At 41.5% G+C, this 18,754-nt stretch overlaps 1 protein-coding gene across 1 annotated transcript in view; it reads right to left on the bottom strand.

Moving 5' to 3' along the window:
* Positions 1–9,604: 9,604 nt before the first annotated feature.
* Positions 9,605–18,754, bottom strand: part of PSME4 (proteasome activator subunit 4) — a 118,833-nt gene continuing 109,683 nt past the window's right edge. The window contains exons 44-47 of the mRNA XM_080929766.1: positions 15,407–15,569; positions 13,671–13,804; positions 12,207–12,344; positions 9,605–11,090 (exon numbers count right to left, since the gene is read on the bottom strand). Coding sequence (XP_080785892.1) covers positions 12,210–12,344; positions 13,671–13,804; positions 15,407–15,569 — 432 coding nt within the window. The 3' untranslated portion in view covers positions 9,605–11,090; positions 12,207–12,209. The remainder of the gene's footprint in view (positions 11,091–12,206; positions 12,345–13,670; positions 13,805–15,406; positions 15,570–18,754) is intronic.

The raw sequence follows: 18,754 nt of genomic DNA, 5'->3' as shown, positions 1-18,754 counted from the left end.
CTTCAGAGAGAGGTGTCTCTTTCTTGTGGTTCTCAAAAAAAAAAAAAAAAAAAAAAAAAAAAAAAAAATCAGCTGGAGGAGAGTCAGGATCTCAGCTCACAGACGACGGGCATGTGCCAAAGCTGGTCAAGGAAGATAAGCCTGTGCACACACAAATACACAGATAAAGAGTATACCCAGAGACAGAGACTGATTAGTGAGGTAGCAAGTGCATTCTGTTTAACAAAATTCAAATTTTTCATCTCTATTGCTTTGAAAACCATGTTACAAGGTCTAACACAGAAAAGGCATTGAAACCCAGCTCTGGAGACACATAGGAGCATGACCTCTCCATCAGAAGTCGACAGTCTCTTCCTGGAAGAAGTTACATCTGTGTGGCTTCGGAGACTACAGCCAGAGACAGGGGGAATTGAATCCATCTGGGGCAGAAGCTGAGCAATGGTGAAGGGAGCTTTGGTGTGGAGAAGCCAGCTGTGTGTAAGAAGAGGGGCAGGGGCAGATCGAGCAGCTTGGGAAATGGACAGTAGGTCTCTACAACAGAAGGCAGGCAAGCAGCACAGTGTGCTTCAGATTTAAACAGGAGGTGTTGATACATGATGTGGTTCCTTCAGCAATGGCTCAGAAACCACTGACAAATCCCATTTTTCTCTAGGGAGAAATCTTTATTTCCCAGCACTTATTTCTGTCAATAGTTTGAGAGTTAGGTTCTTGGGCAACTGAAAACCCTCCTTCGGAAAAGAAAATTTCATGTAGCACATTTGAAAGAAGAAGAATCAAGTAAGAAAAAGTGTCTGAGATTATATTTGTAATTTCCGAGGTGCAAAGCAACACTTTGGTGTCTGAGGAGGTAGCAGGATGGTACTGCTCCTGTCTAGCTTGGAGAATGTTTTTGTGTTGATCTCTCTTTCTCTCTCTCTCTCTCTCTCTCTCTCTCTCTCTCTCTCTCTCTCTCTCTCTGTGTGTGTGTGTGTGTGTGTGTGTGTCTCTCTGTCTCTATTTGTCTCTCTCTGTCTCTCTGTCTGTCTGTCTCTCTCTCTCTCTCTCTCTCTCTCTCTCTCTCTCTCTCTCTCTCTCTCTCTCACACACACACACACACACACCACTATGAGGTGAGGTTTAGAGACATGGCTTAGTGGTTAGAGGTACTGCTCTTTCTCAACATCAAATTGGAGGTATATATTCTGCATTTATTCATCCAACTTACAGTTAACTACAGGTGTGTCTTGCTCTAGCTGCTGAATGTACATAAGAAATACCTGGTACCTTAAAAGAGTAACCTTTCTACTCTTTCTTTCCATCTATAATCATTTTTCTCTCTTATGCAAGGAAATCTAATATATTCTCCCACAAATCTTCACTGTCCCCAACTTCAAAGATGTGTGTGGCCTGCTGTCTGTCCTCTCCCAAAGAAGAATCCAGCAGGATAGATAACATTTAGTGTTCTGTCTTAACAATTGGAAAAGATTTGCTTTTATCTAACATTGCAGGGACAACCAATGGCACTCAGGAGGTCTATGCTCAGAATATTTAACCACTAGTTGGCGCTGGATCTCAGTAGCCTTCATGTACCAACCTTTTAGTTGTTGGATCAGGGGTTGCAGATTGGACCCAGTCAATAAGTGATTACTGTGGCTCCAAGCAACAACTATGGAATACCCAGAACAGAAGTCTCTCAGCATTTAAACACAAGTACAGGCTTGGCAGTGAGGATCAGTCAGATCAGTTCTTGGAGAGTCATGTGACCACACTGTCCCTCATTAAGACAGAAGCAGCCTTGGCTACTGTTGCATTGGCTGTGGACTACGGAACACACACCATGGCAATTTCTTCACTGCAAAGTGACATTCGCTTTTAGGTAAAATACATTTTTAAACTAAGTTATATGGGAGATAAAAATATAAATTCAGAACATTTGCTTATCGAGGGTTAGAGTTAAGTCATAGTGTCTCCACTATTTAGGACTGCATGCCTGTAGCAGGGACTGAAGAAAAGATCCTTCAGAGACTGCCTCACCTGGGGATCTAACCTATATGCAGCCACCAAACCCAGCCACTATTGCTGATGCCAAGGAGTACTTACTGGCAGGAACAAGATATGGATGTCTCCTCAGAGGCTCTGCCAGAGCCATACAAAAACAATTGAGCATGCTTGCAGCTAACTATTGAACTGAACACGAGGACCCCAATAAAAGAGCTAGAGAAAGGACTGAGGAGCTGAAAAAGGTTGCAATCTGATGGGAAGAACAACATCATCAACAAACCAAACCCTCCAGAACTCCCATTGACTAAAACACCAACCATTGAGCACACATGGAGAGACCCATGGCTCCAGCTGCATATGCAGCAGAGGATGGCAGTGTCTGGCATCAATGGGAGGAGAGGCCTTTGGTCCAGTGAAGGCGCATTTTTCCCAGTGTAGGGTAATGCCAAGGCACTGAGGTGGACAGGGTGGTTGGGAGAGAGAGCACCTTCATGGAAGCAGGTGGAGGGGAAAGGGAGATGGGAATTGGGGGAAAGGGGATAATATTTGAAATGTAAATACAGAGAATATCCAATAAAATGATTTAAAAAAGACTGCATGCCTGTTTGTGAACCTTTTTGATATTGTTACAGCATTTTACTGTTGGTTAAAAATAGTTTCTTGGAGTTAATTTATGAAAAGGGAAAAAGACAAACCAGAGTAGCAGGAATTTGGTCCAGGGAAATGGTAAGAGCCTGGAATCAAGGTGCTTAAAGAAATAAAGCAGAGGATAATGAAATGAAACCATGGAAGTTACAACACCCTAAGCTATAGATACCAAAGATGAGATGATGAGGCAGAAACACAAATCCCGGAAAAGGAAGGCGGGAAGGAAGTGTGTGTAGGGGGGTTGAGTCTGGAGTGGTGACACAGGCTGGGGGGGGGTTGAGTCTGGAGTGGTGACACAGGCTGGGGGGGTTGAGTCTGGAGTGGTGACACAGGCTGGGGGGGTTGAGTCTGGAGTGGTGACACAGGCTGGGGGGGTTGAGTCTGGAGTGGTGACACAGGCTGGGGGGGTTGAGTCTGGAGTGGTGACACAGGCTGTAATCCCAGCTACTCAGAGCTACTCAGGACACTGAGGCAGTAGGACTGTTAGTTCAAAACCAGCCTGGTCAATTTTGTGTGAACTTGTAGCAAAAGAAAAAGTGAAAGAAAGGCTGGGTGTTAAAGTGAGTGGTAGTGTACTTTTCTGGCATTCACAAGGTCTTAGGTTCAATCGTGGGGTGGTAAAGATGATTTTTGAATTACTATGGGGGCAAAGTTGTATAATCAATATTTTTTAATTTTAAATATAGAAATAAAGTGCGCATTAAGAAATAAGAGCATTATAACCTCTCAGCACTACTGTTAGTGTCTATATAGAGAATATTTATGATGTACTGGGGACTGTTTCCAGAAACATTACCATATCTCCCCAAAAGCTTCCACATGAACTAAGCAGTTCTCCACACATTCCCAAACACTTCATTCCCCACACACATGCACACACACACTTACATGGTCACACTCAAGAGAGGAATCCTTAGGTCAAAACTAAATTACAACAGCTCTTGTTTATTTCATTGTTGTTATATGCTATGATCTCAAACCCAAACTTTATATAAGGTATCAAACTTTGCTTCACCATCAAAACAGTCCTATGAATTATTAAGTTGCTGTTCTCCAGTAAAAGTTCCTGGAAAACAAAACTTCAAAACCAATAAAGAAACTAGAAAAATATTCAATCCAGGGCTCAATTCATGGGATTTTAAGAGAAAATTAATAATAAAAAAAAGCTGTAAACTGGGCATGGTGGCACACACCTTTAATCCCAAAACTTGGGAAGCATAGGCAGGCGATGTCCATGAATTCAAGGCCAGCCTGGTCTACAAAGTGAGTTCTGGGACAGAAAGGGCTATGACACAGAGAAACTCTGTCTCAGAAAACAAATGAACATGACCACAAAAAAGAAATTGTGTGTTTGTATACATGTGTGTACCTGTATGTGTGTACACATATTCAGTCCTTCGGAGCAAAGTCAGTAGTGGTTAACTATTCTTAAACATTAAGTGTTATTTCTAACACATACATACATTTTTTTTTTTTTTTTTTTTTTTTTATTTCTGGTGCTATAGACAGGTCCTGGAAGATGTAAAAAGTCATATCAAGATGATTTAAATCACAATGCCAGCCTTAAACATACTCATATTGTATTGCATTTATTTGGTGTGTGTATATACTGTTATACTGTGCTTTCTAGTTCTATCAACTAGACACAGGCTAAGGTCATTTTAGAGGAAGGAACCTCAATTGAGATAATGCCCCCACCAGACTGACCCGTGGGCAAGCCCGAGTACATTTTCCTGATTGATGAAGATATGAGATGGCCCAGCTCATGTGCATGGTTCTACTCCTGGATCAGTGGTTCTGAGTACTATAAGAAAACAGGATGGGCAAACCACAAAAAGCAAGGCGGTTAGAAGCAGACCTCCATGGCATCTGCATCAGTTCCTGCCTTGAACTCCTTCCCTGAGAACATTTTGGCGCCACTGGACAGTTGGCAGCAGGGATTTTTTTACATTCACCAAGGACAATTAGAAGCTGGTCAAGGCAGGAATCTGACTCTGGCCCTTTACTCAGAGGCCAGATTAAGAATATTTACTATTGAAGCACAGGCAATACTTTAACTTTAAAGCTCAGGGCAGAATATTTACATTTGTAGCTCAGGGCAGGCTCAGCGGATGTAGGTCTGGCAGTCTCTTTGTCTCTCGGGGAACCCCCCTTGCCCCTGATCATCCCATCTGCCCTCCAGAAGGATGTTTACAAGATCTTTGATCATTAACTTGCTTGTTCCCAGACTCAGAACTGAGGTTATCTTTCTGCATGTAATTGAAGTGGTTTAAAAAGAGGACTAAAGAAAGAAAGCTTCGCTTCAGCCTCAGAACTGGCCGAAGTCATGTTACAATTTTGACTGTCTCTTCTTTCTTTTAATCCTTGCTCCTGCCCTGGGGAACCTGTTTGACCGAGCTGGTCCCGGACACCTGACTTTCTTGTATGATGTACTTTAAGATGAAATAACCCTTTTCTCTCCAAGTGGCTTTGGCCACAGTGCTTTGTTACAGCAATAGAAACCCTAAGACAGGCAGACATGTGGAGTTCTGAGGATAACTTGTGGAAACTGGTTTTCTGTGGAGCCATCTCACCAGCTCAGAACACCAGCTGTAAGTATGTTTATTATAAGCCGAGCCAAGAGAATCATGATTTCAAAACCAGGCAGGACTAGTCTGGACAACATTCACATAGTGAGACTTTATCTCAGAATGAACTAATATACATCTGATTACAGTTGAGGAAGGATGCTGAGGTAACTGAAAGCAAGAATCAGGAACTCCAAACAAATTGCTTGCTGTCAACACTATTAAAATATGGATGTGGCACAGGCCTTTAATCTCAGTGCTCAGGAGGCTGAAGGAGGCAGATTTCTGAGTTGGAGGCCAGCCTGATGGACACAGCAAACTCCAGGCCAGCCAAGGCTACAAAGTGACACTCTATTGTAAAACAAGTAAACAAATAAAAAATGTGTGAGGAAGTGGATGTGGTGGCACAAGCCTGTAATTCCAGCCTCTCAAGAGTATGAAGTAGTATCACTAGAAAGTCAGCCTGCGGGAAGGAAGGAGGGGGTCAGGAGTAGGTGTAGGGGCAGAAGGGAGTGGGGAGGGAGGGAGGGAAGGAGGGAGGGAGAGACAGAAAGAGACACATAGACAGAAAGAGAGACACAAAGAGAGGGGGGAGGGGCTATGGGTCCCCAATACTGTGCTGTCTTTTTTAAAGAATGGTTTTATTTATTTTCATTCCGAATGTTGAAGGATCGAGGGAACTGAAAGGAAAGACCAACAGAATCAACTAACCTGGGGGCTCCCAGAGACTCAACTGAATTAATTTTTGAAGCAAACTTTAGGACATTTACAAGTTAACTCATGACCTAGATTATTTCATTGTATTCCACCCCCAAATAAATGCCGTTTCTTCATGGAAGGCATTTTTTTTGAGCGTAGCCCTCGCACAGAACTAAGTTCTGTCCCATTCCCGCTGATTTGAATGGATCTAGAAAACCTCAGGGAGGCTAAATAACTTGTCCAAGGTCAGTGAGATATTTCAAAGCTCCCAGTTACTGATGGGGTAGGGAAGATCTGGGTCTCTGGTGGAGGGATGAGGAGGTGATGGAGGAGTGGGAGAGTGCAGGTTTATCCCCAACTGTGATTGGTAGTGGGTAGAATTCCTCCCTAGAACTGGAGGAAACACAGGCCTAGGCTAGTCCAGGAATGCTTGGACTCAGCCTGGATTCAGGCAATGGGCTGTGGAGCTTACAGCAGGCTGCACAGGAACACAGGTGCCCATCCCACCAGGCCAGGCCAAGCTCAGCCTTCTCCCCGCCCCGCTTGCCTCATAGCCCTGGTGGGATCCTCCCGATCTGGGCTCGCGGCCTCTCACCTGCCAGCTGGCCGCAGCGCCGCCCTTCCTTCTCCATGTCGCAGCAGCGACCCTATCTGTGCCCGGTGGCCTGGATGCAGCCGGGCTAGAGTCATCGCCATTGCAGCCGCCTCCGCGCATCCCGGGAGCCTAGGCGAGCTGGGCGGGCGGTGCAGTCACAGAACCCGGGGCGCGGCCCCTCCCTCTGACCGTGGCCGCCCCGCCTGCCGTCACCCTCCCTGCCTGCCGGCCTCAGCCTCGTGGGTGTGCGCTCGGACCTGCCAGGGCTGCCAGGGCTGCCTGTGAACTGGCCGCTGATACACAGCAAGAAAAATATGAAAGTTGGAGATGCCAGGCAGTTTGAGTAGGTTTCTCTGCAGGCCTCTAGAGACAGCTAAGATAGAGTGCCTGCGGAGAGCCTCCAAGCTGGCCTCCTTGGCTTTCTTAACTTCGAGTTTAATAATTAAAGTCATTATGACAAACTGAATCAAACAAACTTCAACACACTTATGTGCGAGTTTGGTGCAAAGTAAAAAACAAACGAACAAACAAACCACATACTATTAAATACCGTGTTAACTGTAAACATCTTAGAAGTGATAGTGTAATCCAGCTAGGCCTATTTTAGTACACGCCAACATAAAACACTAGACCAAGTAGCTCCTCATCTCCTAAAGTCAACATGTCTAAAATAACAAACTCACTTTAGTTTTAATTTTAGTTGAGGTCATTATATAACAAACATTCCTAAGTATGTTATTATGGGCAAACATACCTTGTTAACTCCTTCAGGATTTTAATCTGGTTATGCTCTACTTTTCTAATTTCATCCAATACTTAAGAAATAGAGAATGCTATCCAAATGTTCCTTCTTTTGACTGGTACTAGAAATCCGAGACTTCGATTCTATTCAGGTGAAATATTTCATGGCATCATTGCCACTACAACCTCCATTTCCTGATAAGTTTTCCTTTATAAATACAAACTACTAATGAGTTTCAAAGAAATTAAATTCCCCCATACTTTTTTTGCTAAGAAACATGCTAGAGGGCTTTGTGAAATCAGAATTGTTTAGAAAAAAAAAAAAAAAAACCAACTAGTTTACACATAAATCCTGTTCCACTCCCCAGACACGGACAACATATTGGCTCTAAAATATGTTGTTGGGAAGGGTAACACTGGGCCTTAAAAACATTTGAAGAAAAAAAAGGACTAATTAGCAGTTAGAGTAGAAATTCTGATCCAAATTGTATGTCTCTCCAAATTAAACACTACTTGTATAATTTCCATTTGGGCATAAGTGTTATCAAAATGTTCAGGTTGGGCTACTAGTAGCCATCAGTAGTACGGACACCTGAGAGAAATCGACCTCATACTGAAAGACAAAAACTCCAACATTATATGTGGGGTTATTAAGCAATACAAAATAACAACATGCACAAAATCCAGCAGCAAGGGTAATCTGCTGGGTAAAAACAGTGGCATACCAATAATGCAAAAGGCAGATCAGTATGAAGTTCGTCAGGGCTGACAATATGCTACCACGTGAACAGGCTGTCAATCGGCAATAAAACCGACTTTCCAGCACAATCTTATGACATGTAAAATAATGAGGATTTTCGGAAAGTGCACATCAAAGCCAATAAAATGTCCACATTCAGTGGGCATGATGGCAAACAACCATAATTAGGAGCTCCAGGCTTAAAGCTTTCAAGTGGGTATTCCACACGCTGTCCCAGTTCCGGGGCTGAACTCAGGGATGCTACTATGCCAGGTGAACCCTCGACTGCTGAGCTACACCGTAGTCCCTCCACCTCACTCACATCAAAAGTGAAGAAAATGTCCTCCTAAATATGATCTGCAAAGACTTCGAAGTCTATTCAGAAACTGAAGATTGGATCTTACAAATTTGTTTTCTCCTTTCCTTACTCATCAAAGCTCACAGAACCCTATACTGAAGTCCAGTCAACAATGGCTTTTTGTCTCTGCTCCTGACCAATTTAACTGTCTTGACACAGCTCAGGCTTCTCTACCTCCATCTTTGTTAACATACCACATATTCTGAGCTTGCAAACTTGGGACCACTTGTGGAAATTTAATCGTGCAACGACAGAACATTTAATTTCAAAATTCACAGTATAATCTTGGGGGGAAATGTCAAGCTAGTAAGCAACAAACTTGGTATTAGAGTTCTGGGTTCTCAAATAAGGGAATCTGATTTTAGGTCTAAGAGTAGAATCCTGAGCTTGTTTTCATGAGGGGTTCTCAATAACTGACAGACTGAATCAGTGACTTTTTGAGATTTCTTCTGGTTCAGAATCCAGAATGGTTTTGATTACTGGTATGTACCTCCTTGTCAATTAAAAAAAAATGGTGAAGCAGGAGCGGGGTGAGAAAAAAAAAAAAAAAAAAAGAAAAAGAAAAAGATGAAGCAATCAATAGTCTTACTACTCAAGCAGTGATCTTGAGAAATCAGTTATGTGGGTTTGTGCTACCAAAACTTTCCCCCTCCTGAGACAGAGCTTCTCTGTGTAGTCCTGGTTGTCCCGGAACTCACTCTGTAGACCAGGCTGTCCTTGAACACAGAGATCCAACTGCCTCTGCCTCCCATGTGCTGTGACTAAAGGTGTACACCATCATTTGTCTCCTTATGGTTTTGTTTGAACTTTGTGTGATGACAGAGACGTTCCCTGTACTATTAAATGTACTAACCACTAGACATATATGATTAATAACCACTACTAGCATGCCTAGTGAGCTTGGCTACTGCATTCGACAAAGCAGAGTTAGATAATTCATTCTGGCCAAAATTCATTCTGGCTAAGTGGGAAAAAAGTAACAGATCTAAACCTAAGAAGGCAAAAAGAACCCACAAGAGTTGCTGCCAACTGAACTGTCTTTCCTTAATGAAGATGGAAGTCAGGTATTAAAAATAAGCCTTTTGGAGATGGCTCTGTGGTTAAGAACACTGACTGCTCTTCCAGAGGTTCTGAGTTCAATTCCCAGCCACCATGTGGTGGCTCACAACCATCTATAATGGAATATGATGCCCTCTTCTGGTGTGTCTGAAGATAGCTACAGTGTACTCATATAAATACAATAATAAATCTTTTTTTAAAAAGCCATTTTATTAGGTTTTAACCAGTTACACAATTGAAAGAGTCAATTAGTTACTACTCTGTACAGGGATTATACCTGGGTATGCTGACACCTCAATATTGTACCAAGTCCACTGCTGTGTGTGTGATTGAGACACTCAGCATATAGATACTAAAAAATATATTGTAGTATTCCTTTAAGGAAAATTGTAAAGGGTGTGTTACAAGATGACATTCATCAACTTGTAAATTATTCCAACTAGAAGATACCTTAGACTCTATAAAGTTGTGACAGACAAACATGTTATCAGTTAAAAATGCACACAAAAGGTACATAAAAATCCAGATATTCTAATGATAAATGCATTAAAAGAAAACACCTATGTTTCAGCTTTGTAACATGAGAAGGTAAAGAATATAATTTAAAAACACACATTAAAAAAAAAAAAAAGGAATTCTGTAGGTACAAAAGCCCTAAGTAAAGAGCTGTGTGTCAATCTTTATAACCAGTCGCAATGGTCTGTGTTCAGAGCTGTATCTGTACAAAGTCTTCTCAGTGTTATCTCTACAGTTTATACAATCTTTTACATCTACATAACATAATAGACAAGTCAAATATCAAGTCTTATTCATCTTAATGATTGTGTAGGCAGGCATACAGGCAGGAGGGGAAAAGAGTGAGAAGGGAAGAGGGAAAGGGAGAAAGACAGAAAGAGGGACAGAGGGAGGGAGGGAGGGAGACAGAGAGATCAAAACTTGCAATCTTCCATTTATATGAAGTGTAAAACAATATTTGTGAGGGCTATAGGGTAAAAAACAATCAGCCAGGGTGTTTATTGATGTTCTTTTTTATTTTTAAAATCACACACTGTATACACATACAAATCAGTCTAAAATTTTTTCATCAAACCCCCAGTTTTTCAGCAATTGGTTCTTACTCAGCACCAAAAACTCCAGTCTGTGGAGACACAGACAGACTTCTGCAGTTTGGTTGAGCACTGTCAGGTCCTAGGTGACTTCCGAGACTTGCCCCCTTTGATCCTTTTCTCTTCATGGCTCTCTAGACACAGGCTGTCAAGGCTTCATGTTCATGACCCAAGGCTCTACTACCACTACACCCAGCAGCCCCTGGGGAAGGACTCAGAACCTCACGACTGATGATCACTCTGCGTCCCAAGGGCATTGCTGTTTCTAACAAGTTCCTAGACTGTTTGGTCATAATGCCATGATCCTACTGGATTATTTCTAGCCTGAGACTTTGTGACTCTGTCATATGTCTCCAAAAAAAAAAAAAAATAAATAAAATAAAAAGTTATCAATAATTTGGGAACACTTCAGGACAAGTTAGGAAGTCAAATGGCAGCTGAGAACCTGTGAACGCAGACTAATGAAGCCAAACACAGAAGCTACCAAGATGATGAAAGCTCAACAGAAGCTGAGTCGTGAAACTTGCAGAGCCACCACAGATGATACCTGAGGATCTGGAATTTTTGATGAAATGAGCCCAGAATGAAGACTAGTCATCTGCATCAAGAAAAGTAAAATAAAAAAATTATGTTAGGTTAACAAGACACTCAGTTCTAAAATACCATCAAAAAGATTTTGTTTATTCTCCTTACCCTTGTCTATACAAAGGCTTCCTGGTCCTCACCTTTTACAGAAAGGTAATAAGCACTTAGAAACTTAGATAAGCTGTGCATGGTAGGGAACGCCTTTAATACTAGCAGTTGAGAAAGGGGAGGGGCGGAGGCATAAAGAGGTCCTAGTGTCTGAGGACACCTGTTCAACACAGTGACTTCTAGGATGCCCAGGGCTACATAAAAGAAAATTCTATCTGAAGATTAATAAAACAAAAAACAAACAAGTGAAGAAAGAATCCGGATGATGAAATAGAGAGATGGCACAGCAGTTAAGAGCATATGCATCTGTTCCCCACTTCCCTCTTCTGGCCTCCACTCATGTGCACATACATACATACAAGTCAAATTATCACACAGTATAAAAGTTCAGATGAAGTGTTCTCATGATTGTAGAACCCAGAGTTCCTAGTATAGCCCCAAATGTTCCACTCAGGAAGCAAACTGGCCTATGATTTCTTTTCTTTCGCCTGAGTGTCCCAGGCTACTAATGTACGTTATTTATTAACTAACTGTTCCAGTGCAGTCACATAAATTACGTGCCTAACAATGGAAACAAAATCATGAGAAATTTTATGAGTTATTTCTACTGACCATAGAAAAAGCTATATCCACAACCAACCCAACAAAATCTTCTGAGGTACAGGCACAGGCTATCATGTTTGTTTACCACAGCATGGAAATTGAATAAGCATCTCATCATTGCTAAATTTAGGCTCTACCTCTAAACTATATACCTCCAACCTCAAAAGTCAGGTTTAGAAGCATTCAAGTGTGGCGACACATAGCTGCAATCCTAGTATTCATGAGGCTAAGGTAGGGGAACCATCCAACTGCAAAGCTAGCCTGGTCTACAAAGCTATCCCTGTCTCCAAAAGTCAAAACAAAGGACTCTTTTCAGTTTATCTGAGCAGTTACACCTAGAATGTCAGCAAACCTTAAAACCTTGTAGTTTCTTTCCTTGGCTATTGGTGGGATGACACATGCTGGGGACACAACTCACCCTCTATGCATAATAGCACGGTGACACAAGGAGGTCAGTGAGGACAAGCAGCTGGTCATCAGTGAACTGCTGCTTGTGTTCCTGCCAGTTGTCATGATGTGTCCTTCGGAAATTGGATAAGGTCTTCTTTACAGTCATCTGTAATCAACCCACATCCACTTTAACCTCTAACAACCAGGGTTACACGTGGGTTATCTTCAGATACACTAGTATCTACCTAGACCTCAGTTCTCACAATGTTAGAAAACCAAGTCAATCTCCTGTCACCAAACCACCAATATTCTATAAAATTACTAGCTGCACTTCAGGACAAACTGGAAGGTACTGTCACATTGTATACTGGCTCAGTATGCATTTCTATACATCTACAAAGATGACCTGTTTAGCTTAGGAGCATGGGTGCTTACTACTAGATAATACAACCACTATTTCTACTTTAATACCAGCTTTCAGTGAGATGACTTTCCAGATACAAAATGCAAGAATAATATTAGCAAGAAACCCAACTTTCTAGCTGATGCTATCAGTCCTCTTTATGCTGGGCTTGAAAGAATAAAAGCTACAGAATTTTACTTTGTTGTACATGGGAAAAAATGTCTCTGGCTTTAATAATTACAGAGTAAACGACTATATCAGAGGTGGTAGCTTAAAAAAAAAAATATATATATATATATATATATATATATTTCTTTTTTGAGACAGGAGCTTTCTGTATTGCTTTAGCTGTCTTTGAACTCAAGAGATCCATTTGCCAGAGTGCTGAGATAAAAAGTACATAGGAAAGTATCAAGTGACACAAGTAAACTATTATCAGGGAAGAATTATATGCTTTGGAATGTACATAATTTTGGTAAATTTTCATGTGCTGTTTGAGTTCACTAAGAAACTGGAAGTGGAATTGTCCACAAGCATGTGAATATTGTGTCCCCCTAAGGTCCCTTGTCTGGGAACAGTTTAGCCTCTTCAACTCTATGGCAGGAGGGAGAGAATGACAAATCAGCTCAAGAGTAAAACCATGTCTCAGGACAGCTGGAAGGCAAATGATCTTCAGCAGAGGCTGCTACTGTTTGTCCAATGATGTAAACCACCTGCAGTAGGAAAACTGAAAAGAAGCCATGGGAAGTTCAGCTCAACTGTGAACTCAAGCTACTTGCCCAATAACACTATGTTGTTAGAAGCACCTGATCTGACAGTTTTCTCTCTATGTGCTATTTGTTCTTTTATTTGGAAGGGCAGACTCTACTCTTATCAGAAATTCATTCTTATTGGGTATTCCAGCTTTAAAGGGGTTTCTCTGTTAGATGTGCTTAGCCTCCAATTTGATGGTATTTTGTTGTCTATCTGATATGTGCCTATTACTTGTTATTTATCCTTTTACTTTGGCATGTTGTGTACTTAAATTCACTCATACAAAACTAAAAATAGGGCTATTATAGACCATTCTTGGGAGCATATAGAACATACCTCAATAGGCTGAGGATCATTCAAATGTGCACTGAGATTCATAAGGAGCTGGGGCATCCAGGTAGGAACATCATAAGGGCTAGAAAGAACACATGCACCAAGTCCAAGCACACCAGCATGACGTTTGACCAACTCTGCAACAAAAATAACACTTACAGTGAAATACATTTTCATTCAAGCTAGATGTACTTTCAGTTTGCATATTTCCCCATTTAATATAAATTTACAAGTGGATACTTAAAAGCAGCATTTCTGGAGCTGAACTAGAAACTGCAAATTCTGAAGATATTCTATAGCTGTCTCTTGGTGACTGTATAATTGTTTCTAGCCAAGAATGAGTCACTGTTAAAAACCAACATAGATACAATTTTCTTGATCAGCTCATTCATATTCTAAGTATAATTCCTGATCCTGAAACAATGTAACGGTTTAGGTAATATTTTCCCTAGGCAACTGTCCCCACACAAAATGCATGACACACCACAAAGGCATTTCTGGGAACAGAATGACACATGTCTACCTTACAGGGTCTGCTCCAAGTGTTGCCAAATGCCCACATTCCCTGCTTCCTTTCTTGCTCTGCCCCTCACCCCTTCTACTGGTGCTGGGACTGATCAAACACTGGACCTCACATGAGCTAAGCAACATCCTCATTGTATCTGCCTCAAGTAAACCTCACTTTCCATCTCCTTTTTGGTAGTAATTGGGATTGCGCGCAGGACACGATGCATACAAACCAAAACCTTACTACACCGAGCCACATTTCTAGCTCCTCTTAGAGTTTCTTAATAAAGCACGATGCACATTCTTTGGTAAATATATTCTAGAAGTGTCCATGAACAGAAGGAGAAGGGAAGAAAATGAGATTTCCGAGTATTAAAAATTATAAATAATGCCATTTGGTATAATAAAGACTTAAAACACTATTATCAAAGAAAATTAGAATGTTGTTGCAGTGTATTAATTGGTACTAATATTTAATATATAAATACTACTTGCTATTAAGTAATTATGATATAATTATGGCTCTAAAGTATAAAAACCGCATATTCTAGGAACTTTGTGCAAATTCAACAATTTTCATACTTACTAATTTTTCTACATCATTTTTATTTCTCTGGGGTTATAGTCAGATGTTCATCTGCTGTCCACTTAATTTCTCTTTAAACATATACAGCTAAGCATGCTTGCTGATAACCACTGGACTGAAGACTGGGACCCCAATGAAGGTGTTAAAAGAAAGGACTGAAGGAGCAGAAAGGGGTTGCAACCTCATGGGAAGAACAACATTATCAACATCATCAACCAACTAACCCTCCACAACGCCCATGAACTAAAACAACAACCAATGTGAGCACACACTGAGAGAGCCATGGTCCAGTGTGGGCATATTTCCCAATGGAGGGGAATGCCAAGGCACTGAGGTGGAGAGGGTGATTAGGAATGAGTGCACCTTTGTGGGAGGAAAGAGGGATGGGGGAGGGAGGGGGGATGGGAGCAGGGTGGGGGAAGGGATAACATTTCAAATGTAAACACAGAGTATCTAATAAAAAAAGTTATTGTAGGAGACAGATTTCTTTGTACATACAATTTTAGCCTTTAATTTCAGGGCCTGTCTTTCTCAAGCTAACTCCTAACAAATAGGGACAATTATCTTGGCATCTAGCAAAGACCTGAACACAAACAAGTACTTCAAATGTTTAAACAAGCAAAAGAATGGGGATTTTAAACATTACCTGCAGAAGGAATGGTATCTCCCACAGAACCAGGGTCTCGTTTTCTTTTCTTGGGTAGTTTTGTTTTGCAAAGTTGCTCAAAATGAATCTGCATAGCACTGTCCATGGTAAGAAAGTTACACTGTAACAGACCACTTAAAGTGGTAGCAGCCATTTCTCGAACCTGGAGGAATAATCATTTCTATTAGAACTGAGAACCTAAGTCTGAGGTGATAAAGGACTTCAGAGAGATATGGAAAGCTGAGTGGGAACCTTCCCTAGAAATGTATGTAAAAATTACATTTTCTTTCTTTTTCATGACAAATATATCACCAGATTCCTTAGGTATCTATGGCCTCAGAGTAGATAAAAGCTATATACGGATCATAGGACTACAATGAAGAAAATAAAATTTCTCCAAATTAATACATAAGCAAAATAATAAAAACAAATGCTAAAAATATAAATAGCCCCCGCCACCATTTCTCTTCTGTATTCCCTGAGAGGTTTCTTGTACTGTTATTTGGTTGCCCTGTTTTCTATAAATATACTGTGGTCCTGGGACTGAATTCAGGGATTCTTATAAGCTAATCAGGTACTCTATCACTGAGCCTTTCTTTTATCTTTGTATTTTGAAACAAGGTCTCACTAAATTGCCCAAGCTGGCCTTGTAGTACTAGAGATTAAACCCAGACCAACTTCGTATTTCACCTTCTTTAACTTACTTAACTAGTACAAGATGTGACCTAAATCTATAATATTGCATAGTGTTCTGAGAAGCTGCCAACTCACAGGAATATATATATATATATATATATCTGTGTGTGTGTGTCTGTATATGTATAGATCCTGTACTGTTCTACTCACTGAACTTTATCTTAGGGAAAATAAGGCTGTAAGCACTGCAAAGGAACATCAGGTCTAGAAGTCAGACCCTCTGGCAAGGCAAACAGTACTCTGCTTTCTCCCTCTTTATCACACCCATCTCACCTTCCCTCTGTTTCTCGAGATGAGGTCTTACCATGTAGTCAAGTTTGGTCTTTAATTCATGTTCCACTTGGCTAGCCTCCCAAGAGCTAGCATTCCAAGTATGTACTACTACACCCATTTCAGCTACAGTTTTCAAAGTTTCAAGGAGTTAGTTCTCATTCCACCATTTTCACCCACTTCAGTGATACGGTGCATTTTCACTACAGATCTTGCCTGCCTCCTTCCACCAGCCATACTTATGTACCCTGTATTCTTAATCTGCCAAGTCCACCCCCAACCCCATACAGACCCATCTTGGTAAAACTATGAAGAACAATGAAAGCTCACCAGCAGATAGAACTTTGGGAATGCAACACAAGACAGAGAGAGGGAGGGAGGTGTTAGGTGTTGGTGCCAATAGATGGCGCCAGCTTCCCATCTATAATTTAGCCAACAAAGCCTTTGCCCATCATAGTGCTCATATATCACAGAGTCACAGCCCGCTCTTGGGGCACGCTAATGAGCTACTGGAGGATGCACCAATCAGGTAGCAACACAAGTCTCTTAGGCATATATAAGCAGTGCATTTTCCTTCCGGGGAGTCCCCTGCTCAGAGTGCTGTACAATAAAGGTTGTTCGCAGAAGAATCTGGTTGTTGCACGCCTTTTCCTGCCGGCGGGAAGTGGGGCGTGCGACAAGTGGTGCCGAAAACCTGGGAAGCGCTGAAGTGAATTCAGAACTGCAAAAAGGCAAAAAGGTAAGCTCCGAGAGACATGTCCCTCTTTGGATTTTATGGGGCGCCAAAAGAGCATGCCAAAAACGGAGGCATGTCTCTTTCTCCGGCAGTAGAAGGATTATTGCTTGCATTTGTGGTAACTGTTGTAACAATACTGTTGTAGAAGTTATCTAGACAGAAAGTTATCACGCAGCACCAAGAGGGAGGGTCAGAAATGGAGCGGAATAAAATAGGGAGCGCGCAAGAAAAAAGTAAAAGAGGTAGGCTCCGAGAGGCATGTTCAAAACAAGTCAGAAATGGAGCAAATTTGCTGGGAGAAGAGGCGATTGTGCCAGGGGAAACGAAGTACAAGTTTCCTGGAGAGGATACTTTGTATCCGCTAAAAGAGCAAAAAGCTTTAGAGCTGGCAGAAGAAGAGTCAGAGGCTAAATTATTTAAATCTGAGGAGGAAGATTTAGAAGAAGAGGAGGCAAAAGAATTTGGGCGGAGCGGTTTCAGCCGAGACAGAGAACTATATCAAAACTGAAAGCAGTCTCTGCTTTTCCGCCTCATCCAGAGAGGAAGTGCGAGTTCTTTTGTTCACCGGAGACACGCCATGCCCTCATGTTTCCCTCATTCGAGGATGATCATTGCCTTGAGCATAAGCAAGTTAAAGAGTTGGCAGAGTCAGTCCAAACTTATAGAGTTACTGCTAATTATACAAAAAACCTGGATAGGCCGATGCCACCTGGATTGCCGGTCGCTGGCCTATTTCCCAGCCAAAGGGTAATTTGTCTATTCCAGCCCAACCTAAGTGGTCACCCTTCTGTACAGGAAGAAGAGATTCAGCTCTGCCTCCTTAGATTGGCTGTCAATCTCGGGGTGTACGTTGGGCAGTTAAGGGCCTCTTTAATTTTTCTCCTAATATAAGAACTGTTTATAATACCTTAGAGAATTAATCTGGTTCAAAAACAGATAGATAATATTGTGGCAGGTTGCCCAGCTGGGCTGCCAATGGAAGTTCTCAAGATTATGTGTGACCAGTATTCATTCAGTATAAAAATTTTACTAAAGCTGCAAATTATTCTAAACAATTATCTCAGTATTTTTTACATGTGTCCATTGATACCTGTTCAAGAGTCATTTTTGCTTCTCCTTTATCAGGAGAAAAGGCTTCTCATGTTATTACTCATTGTCTTGAAGCATAGAGTGCATGGGGCATACCTGAAGTGTTAAAAACAGATAATGGTCCTGCCTATACCTCAGCAAAATTCAAGCAATTTTGCCATCACATGGGAGTTTCACTCCTGACAAGATTGCCTTATAATCCTCAAGGTCAAGGCATCATTGAACATGCTCATCACACCCTAAAGGTTTATTTAAACAAACAAAAAGGGGGAATTGAAGAGGTACCCCCTACACCCAAATTGGCCATTTCTACTATACTTCTTACCTTAAATTTTTAAAATTTGGATGCTCATGGCCATTCAGCTGCCAAGCGCCATGGACAATGGCCTGTGCCACCTAAAGAGTTAGTGAAATGAAAAGATGTCCTCACTGGTAATTGGAAAGGCCCAGATCCTATCTTAATACGATCCAGGGGAGCTATTTGTGTTTTTCCACAGGGAGAAGAAAGCCCGATTTAGATCCCAGAACGTCTAACACGTCGAGTGCTACCAGAACAA

Source organism: Micromys minutus, assembly GCF_963924665.1.
Source record: "Micromys minutus genome assembly, chromosome: 1".
Taxonomy (NCBI): domain Eukaryota; kingdom Metazoa; phylum Chordata; class Mammalia; order Rodentia; family Muridae; genus Micromys; species Micromys minutus.
This window is presented reverse-complemented; position numbering and strand designations above follow the sequence as displayed.